Source organism: Nicotiana tomentosiformis, chromosome 5 (genome assembly GCF_000390325.3).
Source record: "Nicotiana tomentosiformis chromosome 5, ASM39032v3, whole genome shotgun sequence".
NCBI lineage: Eukaryota > Viridiplantae > Streptophyta > Magnoliopsida > Solanales > Solanaceae > Nicotiana > Nicotiana tomentosiformis.
In genome coordinates, this window is record NC_090816.1 from 136,019,552 (window position 1) to 136,028,613 (window position 9,062).

Consider the following 9,062-nt stretch of genomic DNA (forward strand, 5'->3'; position numbering starts at 1 on the left):
CCGGAATCGAATTCGAAAATCCCTAACTTGAATTAACGTAATTTTCTTAAAACTAGTAATTCAAAGGTTTAAAGAATTCATAAGTATGATCGTAGTTTGACTTCATTGCTACCATATTCGGATTGTGATTCCGGAACTTGGTATAAGTTTATTACAGTATTTATGACTTGTCTGCAAAATTTGATGCAAAACGGAGTTGATTTGACGTAATTCTGACGTATGGTTGAAAAAATTGCACGTTCTTAAGTTTCATTGAAAATTTCAGTCATTTTGGTGTCTGATTCGTAGTTCTAGGTGTTATTTTTGTATTTTGATTGCGCGAGAGAGTTTATATAATATTTTTAGACTTGTGTGCATGTTTGGTTTGGAGCCCGAGGGGCCCAGGTGAGTTTCAGATAGCTTACAGAGTGATTTTGGACTTAGAAGAATAGTTGATGCATGTTTGCTTCTGGTGCTGGACTGCAGATCTCGCATTTGCGAGGTCTGACTCACAAATGCAAGCCTCGCTTTTGCAAACAATGAGTCGCATTTGCAAGCATGGGCTTCGCATTTGCGGACTCTGTATCTTCGCAATTGCGAAGGTGTTGGTCGCAATTGCGACCACTGACCGATTTGGTACTGCTTCGCTTTTGCGAAGTATTGTTCGCATTTGCGGATAGCCTTTGTTCGCATTTGCGATAAAATTATCGCATTTGCAACGAAAATAGGCTCAGTGATTTTTTCGCATTTGCGAAGGGTTGATCGCTTTTGTAGTTCGCAATTGCGATACCTGCAACTGGGTAAAAGTGGGAAAAACGGGAATTAGCTCATTTATTTCAAACTCTCAACCCCAAACATCCTAGAGGCAATTTTTCCAAGAGAGTTTCTTCCTAAATTCACTAGTAAGTGACTTTAATCTACTTCTTTTCAATTACCCATTACATTCCATAAGTTTTTAACATCAAATCTAGGATTTTTATTGTAGAAATTAGGGATTTGGGTAGAATTAGGAATTTTTGTAAATTTGGGATTTAGACCTCAAAACGAGATAGGATTTCGAATCTAATTACATAATCAGGCTCGGGGATGAATGGATGATTGGGCTTTGGTCCGAATCTAGGATTTTGACCAAGCGGGGCCCAGGGTTGACCTTTATTGACTTTTTTCGAAGTCATTAAAGATTGAGTCTTTTTTCACTCATGGGTAGTTTCTAAAGCTTATTTTGAATTTTTTGAACGATATTTGATTAGATTCGATTGGTTTCGAGGTGGATTTTAGAGGAAAGGCCCCGACTAAGCTTTGATTTGATTGCAAAGCGAGGTAAGTATCGTGGTTAACCTTGACTTGAGGGATTAGGACTTGTTTACCTATTTGCTAGGTGATTAACGTGTGGGTACAATATATATGTGAGGTGACGAGAATTTATGCATTGTTGTTGGGATAAAGCATGCGTATGGAACTTGTTTTCTTGTGATTTGTTGCCCTTTAATTATGATATCCATGCTTAGATTAGATTATTAGTTATTTGATCATTCCTTCCGTAATTATTGCTTAATTGGTAATGGTTGAGTATGCTGGAAGTTGAGGTTTGGTATCTTGCAATCATATTTGACGTAAAGCACATTCTCCACACTATTTATCTCTCGAATTTATATTATCTTAACTACTTAGTAAGGGAGAGTGTTCAAGCACGAAGGGTGATGCTGTGCCATTTCATTATCTCATTTATTGATTAATACATAGTGAGGAAGAGAACTAAAGCACGAAGGGTGATGTCGTGCTATCTATATCATTTATTCATTGTTACATGGTGAGGTCGAGAGTAAAAGAACGAAGGGTGTTGCAATGCGATTCTTCCCAATTATTCATTGATACATAAGCAAATCGAGAGTAAAAGCGCGAAGGGTGATGCCGTGCCATTTCATTTTACTTATGTCATCATTTCATGCTAAGGATGAGAGTAAAAGCACAAAGGGTGATGTCGTGCCATCTTTATACCGTATGTTTATCTGTCCTCATTGGTTGGTGATTTATTTGGCTATCTTGTGTTGTCAAGCATGTCGTAGTTATCGTATCTTTTCTCCCCTTTCACATGTCCCCTCCTAATTATAGATTGTTAAATCTCTGTTTTGTTGTTGTTTTGTACATATATCTATGTTTGTACAGGTTTAATTACGTGAGTGTCCTATCATAGCCTCGTCACTACCTCGAGGTTAGGCTCGACACGTATGGAGTACATTGGCTCGGTTGTACTCATACTACACTTCTACACTTCTTGTGCAGATTTTGGTATTGGCCCCAGCGGTATGTGAGGTGCGTCAGCTCGGATTATTGTATACGGAGACTTGAGGTAGATCTGCTGGTGTCCGCAGACCTTGGAGTCCCCTTCCGCTTCCCTCTTTTACTCCTCATTTCATTCGAAACAATTGTATTTTTTTCAGACTCTTTTTGTAGAACTTCTAGTTGCTCGTGTACTCATGACTCCGAATCTTTGGGAGTAGATATTATCACATTACTTATGCTGGTGTTGCATTAGATTGAGTTCCTATATCTCGTTAATTATTATCACCTTGTTAAACTGTTAAAATTTTGCTATTTAACTATCTCACGTCGGCTTGCCTAGCAAGTAGATGTTAAGCGCCATCATGACCCCGAGGTTGGAATTACGAGTCGTGACAAGAACGATCATGGAGAAACGACCGGTCATTTTTTATGGTCCGGTAAAATTTTAGAAGATTCGGGTCCGGTCGTCCGGATGCATGTAGATGGCGTAGGCTATAGCACAAGAAAATCTGGGAATCAGGCAGAATTCAAGCTTTATGGCCCTAAAATACCAAAAAACGAGAAACGATCATGGCGAGGCAATGACTATTGTTCCTTAAGTCGTCGTTGATGGTTTGGAAAAATTTAGGAGATTCGGGTCCGGTCTCCCGGATGCATATAGATGGCGCGAGCTATAGCACACGAAAATTTGGGAATCGGGCGGAATTCCAGCTTATGGCCCTAAAATGCAATAAAAAATCGGAACGGTCATGGTGGGGCGATGATATTGCTCCTTATATCATTTTTTATGGTCCGAAAATTTTTTAGGGGATTGGGGTCTGGTCACCCGGTTGCATGCAGATGGCGTGGGTTATGGCACACGAAAATTTGGGAATCAAGCAAAATTTCAGTATTAGCCCAAAAACGCCAAAAAAATGAGGAACGACCATGGAGAGGTGATGACTATTGTTCCTTAGATCATTTTCGATGGTCTGGCAAAATTTTAGGAGATTCGAGTCCGGTCACCCATGTGCATGTAGATGTCGCGGGCTATAGCACTCGAAAATTTGGGAATCGTGGGAATTCCAGTTTATTGCCCTAAAATGCAAAAACAAAATGAAGAACGGTCATGGCGAGGCGATAATTATTGTTCCTTAGGTCATTTTTTATGGTCCAGCAAAATTTTAGGGGATTCGGATCCGGTCGCCCGGATGCATGCAGATGGTGTAGGATATAACGGACAAAAATCTGGGAATCAAGTGAAATTCCAGTATTATAGCCCTAAAACTACTAATATGCATGAATAAGTAAGTATAGACGATAAATACAAGAAATGAAATTTTTAGGCCGCAGTTCACGATAATTTAGCGACTTTTGTAGTTTCTTTCTTCTTTTGGTTCAAAGATGAAATATTATCAAATATATCGAACTTGGTCATCAAGTGTTCGAAGTCTTTATTTTTTTTTGACAGTGGAATCTTGGTCAGCTTGTATGCAACTTACTCGATTATTTCAGCGGACAATTGCTAGCCTATCAAAGGTTAGGCAAATCGAAATAAATCATATGTTTTTCTGTTGCCTTAGCTGAGATTTGAAATTAAGAGTTTATGGTTTTCTTCTACTTTATTGACTAAATGTGATCACACTAGCTGCTTAAAGTCTATTTACGATAAATACAACCATAAAAAAATATTTAATTTAATCTGTGTGTTGAGTTTCCATCCACTTGAAATCCTTGTTTGTAATTTTAATATTATTCATGACATGATAAGCTAAGTTTATAGAAAATTCCTCGTTATGGATTAAAACCCAAGTTCAAATGCTTATGGAAAGGCAAATATAATTTTAGAATGATCACACAAATTAAAAATACTTTTGTTATAAAAAACATACAATATGTAGACAATAAATTCTTCGATCAATATATGACACACACCACTATTACATATATTTGCAAGTTGTTTCGAGTTGGACATGTCCATTTTAGTTGCGTACCTACAGTTTTTCATATATAAGCGGTATCCTGATCTGAACTAAAATTTGGCACTCACAGTATTTGGAAAGTAGTTGTCGAATTTCAAATTTGTTTCTAAAACCCTTTATTTCAAGATCTAGAGTCTAGAGCTAAGCCTTCTTTGGTTACATTCAATTAATCTCATGAAAATTGAATAGCAAAATTAATTTCTTACCATTTTCTCAAGATATTCTAAATATTCAGAATTCATTATTTTTATATTATGATAATATTAACTTTCAAAATTATATTTAGTAAGAACATTATGAAAACTATCTATTTAAAGGGCTTTCTCCTCTATTCATGAGAAGCAACTTATCATATAGCAAATTCAAGAAAAAAAAGGTTTATCTTAATTTGCTCTAGTCTCTAACCAATGGCTTCTGGAAATCAGGGTTCTAGTTCAAAACTAAAACTTATCAGGTGAGTTTCTTTTCAATTTCCTTTTTCTTTTTGTTTGTTATTTAATTTGCAATCTTCATAAAGTTTTTATGGTGCTTTCAAATCTTAGCGCAAAGTTGGAAAATAAGGTACTTAAGCTCGAATACGAAATGCTCCATCTGGAACAAAAATTGCTGAGCGAAAGTTTGAAGAACATTCCAACATGTACTTGTAGTGAAGAACACAAGAAACATCTTGAAACAATGGAGATTGCCCAATTAGAAGCTAAGGTTAGTTTTCAACTTTAATTTTCATCTCATCAAATGTATATATATTAATTATTTTTTTATATATATATTTTTTTCTTTTGCAGTATGAAAAGTTGTCAAATTTGATCAGTGTTATGGAGAAATTACTTGATAAAAAGTAGAGTTGGCTCTGAAATCTTTCAGTGAGATTGCTTCAATAGCAAGGGGGAAAAGTTGGATATTCCTAAAATAAAATTGTTGTTTTTTTATTCAGAAATAAAATAGTTGTAGCTCTCTCCGAAGTAGCAACTTTACTCTTATAAGTTACTTAATTATCTTGAAATTCTAGTGTTATTGCAATAAAGTTAATAATGTCCCCCTCTATTGTAATCTTTTTTGTTAAAATAAAAAGTGGTACTGCAATGCTCGTTTTCAGATTTATTTGATATTATGTTTCTCGTACCTTCCCTTTGTTGAAATCATTTATGATATTTTCATGAAACCAGATTTGTACTTATATAAACATATGAAAAATTAAATTATACAAAAAATAAAATAAAAAAGGGTCATATTTATCCTTCTACTATCCGTTCAGACTCTTTAGTATAGATATACATCACTACGTAGTGATACTTTTGATCAAATTTGTCGCTTATCCGTTAATTCCTTCATTCTAACTTAATAAATACACGTAGCATGCCCTCATTCACTTAAAATAACCCGCCCACATTAAATTAACCTACCCGACCCAGCTTATTAACCCACCACCATGCGACCCCTCCCCCCATCCACACCCCAAAAAAAAACTTAAATCCCGCAGTCTCATAGGATGTGTTTTGGTATAAAGGAAAATATTTTCTTGGAAAATAAGTAGTAATATTATTTATTTTTTGGTGTTTGGTACATAAATTAAAGAAAATAACTTCTCAAGAGTATTCATAAATAATTTAGATACAATAAACATGAAGCCATAAACTTTCGAGCCAACAACCTTCCGAACACACAAATTTCATAAACTTTTGAACCGTTAAACTTTCGAACCCGTAAATTCTATAATTTTTAAACCCGCAAACTTCCAAACACATAAACCTCCGAACTCATAACTTTGGAACTCGTAAAATTTCGAACATATAAACTAAAAAATGAAAAATCCAGAACTAAAAATATTAAAAAATATTTTTTTTGCGGGGTGGTGGGTGGGTGGTGCAGAAAAATAAAAAACAAAACAGAAAATTTAAAATACAAAAAAAAAAAGTAAAAAAAAAAATTGCAAGGGTGGGGGGTGAGGGTGGTGCAGAAAAATAAAATAAAAAACAGAAAACAGAAAATTTTAAATACAAAAAAAAAAGTAAAAAAAAAATTTGCGGGGGTGTGGGGGTGGGTGGGTGGTGCAGAAAAACGAAAAAACAGAAAACAGAAAATTTTAAATACAAAAAAAAAAAGTAAAAAAAAAATTTGCGGGGGTGTTGGGGTGAGTGGGTGGTGCAGAAAAACAAAAAAACAGAAAACGGAAAATTGAAAAAAAAAAAAAAAGTGGGGTGGGGTGGGGGGGTGGGTGGGTGGCGCAAAAAAAAAACCAAAAAAAACAGAAAATTGAAGTTGGAGGGGGTTTGGGTTAGATGTGAGGGTAGATGGAGTTTTTAGAAAATGTTTTCCTAACTTTTTCTAGGGAAGTCATTTTCCTCCAATTTCAGAAAAATATGATATTTAGAAAAATATTTTTCAAACTATTTTGTGCAACCAAACAATAAAAAACGAAAAATGGAAAACATTTTCTCATACCAAACACACCCATAGTCTCAAAATGCTGCATGTCTGATTTCTCATGAATTGCAAAACCTTGGCATTTTGGCAATCAGAGAAAGTTGGGGACAACGTTTGGTAACGAAAGCTATCAACGTTAGATGGCATCAATGTTCTTTCCCTAGAGCTTCAGTTATCATAAAATCACGGCTAAACTGTAAATTGGCAAGCCTAGTGTAGTGTCGTTTCCCCTAATTTATTTGCTCTTGCCCTCTTCCGGGAGGTTAGCATAATTGAAAATCTCAAATGAGTGGCTTTTCTAATAATTACAACATGAGTTGGTGCATCAATGATTTTCTGAAACAAATATGGCCCTTTTATGCAGCTTATTTGCGATAGTAAAGGAACAAATATGGCCCTTTTATGAAGAAAAAAAAATATTTCTTGCGTTTGAAACTTAAGGCTTAATAAATCAACAGAAATAAGGATATTAATCCTTGGCAATAGTTTTACTACTAAATAAAATGAATGATGAATTAAAATTGGGGCACCAACATTCTGAGCTCTTAGTTTCAACAAAATAGTCAATTATCACGTCCAATAGTACATAATATTTCCATATTTGATTCTCATGCACCTTCGGCGAAACCAAATTATTATCATCCATAGTATTGTCGAGTTTTTTTCCTTCATTTTTAGGCAAACAGTAAGAGTACGTACGAATTTTACTAACAAATTCGGCAATATCTAGTACACACTAGTAGGAAAATTACAAATGAGAAAAATTCTTCAGCATCGATAGTTCATTCGAAGTTTCGAACACAACATTTTTTTGATGTGAGGTATAGATTTTATGTGAAAATCCACAATTTTTTTAACAAATGTTAAATCTGAATCATGTATAATTCCTAACAATATAATGTAATCTCAAATCCATTGAATACAAACTACTCACAAGCAAAGAAAACTCAAAATTTGCCTTATGTTACCTCATCAGTGAAAACTATTCTCTTCCAAACTTACAATAACAACAACAACAACAACAGCATCCTAGTAAAATCCCACAAGTGGGGTCTGGGGAGGGTAGTGTGTACGCAAACCTTGCCTCTACTCCGGAGGAGTAGAGAGGCTGTTTCCAATAGACTCTCGGCACAATAAGATGAAAACGTAACAGTGTGGCAGTAACAGCAAAGAAACCCAGAAAGATAACACCAACAACATAATAACCAGAAAAGGGAGAGAAAAGTAATAACACTAAGCAGTAATGATGGCACAGTACTACAAACGCGATGGAATAATATGGACATAACAAGAGCCCCTAATATCCGAAGACAAAACACTTCCAGACTAGCTTCCTACAACCTAACCTACAACCCTAATGAAGTACTAAGGACACAACTGGAGCCACTAGCAGCCTAAAACAAAACAATATCATACTAGCCTCCTATCTCCTAACATATAACCCTAATTCTTGACCTCCACAACTTCCTATCAAGGGCCATGTCCTCGGAAATCTGCAGCCGCACCATGTCATGCTTGATCATCTCTTCCCAATATTTCGTAGGCTGTCCTCTACCTCTCCTCATACCCGTCAAGGCCAGCTTTTCACACCTCCTAACCGGGGTATCCATGCTTCTCCTCTTCACGTGCCCGAACCATCTAAGCTTAGCTTTCCGCATCTTGTCCTCTATGGGAGCCACGACCACCTTCACCCGGATATCTTCAATCATAATCTTATCCAACAAAGTGTGGCCACACATCCATCTCAACATCCTCATTTCTGCAACTTTCATCTTCTGGATATGGGAGTTCTTAATTGGACAACACTCTTCACCATACAACATGGCCGGCCTAACCACCGCTTAATAGAACTTACATTTAAGTTCTTGAGGCACCTTTCTGTCACACAAGATGCCATACGCTAGCCTCCATTTTATCCACCCACCCCTATACGGTGTGTGACATCCTCGTCAATCTCCCCATCCCCCTGGATAATCGACCCCAGGTACTTGAAGCTCTATTTCTTGGGGATGACTTGAGAGGCAAGCCTCACGTCCATGTTTGCTTCTCCGGACACGCCGCTTAACTTACACTCCATGTATTCTGTCTTAGTCCTGCTCAGGTTGAAACTTTTAGACTCAAGGGTCCGTCTCCAAACCTCTAACCTCTCGTTAACACCGCCTCGCATCTCATCAATCAGAACGATATCATCAGCGAATAACATACATCATGACACCTCCCCTTGAATATGGTTTGTCAGTGCGTCAATCGCCATAGCAAATAAGAAGGGGTTGAGCGCAGATCCTTGGTGTAACCCCATGACAACCGAAAAATGCTCTGAGTTGCCCCCACTGTCCTAACCCGAGTCTTAGCTCCATCATACATGTCCTTAGTCATCCTAATATAAGCCACCAGAACTCCTTTCACCTACAGGCA

At 36.6% G+C, this 9,062-nt stretch overlaps 1 protein-coding gene across 1 annotated transcript; it reads right to left on the reverse strand.

The window, feature by feature from the left end:
* Positions 1-8,077: 8,077 nt before the first annotated feature.
* LOC138893215 (uncharacterized) lies at positions 8,078-8,419 on the reverse strand. Its single transcript, XM_070176992.1, has one exon. The coding sequence runs from the start codon at positions 8,417-8,419 to the stop codon at positions 8,078-8,080; it is 342 nt and encodes a 113-aa protein (XP_070033093.1).
* Between the last annotated feature and the right edge of the window lie 643 nt (positions 8,420-9,062).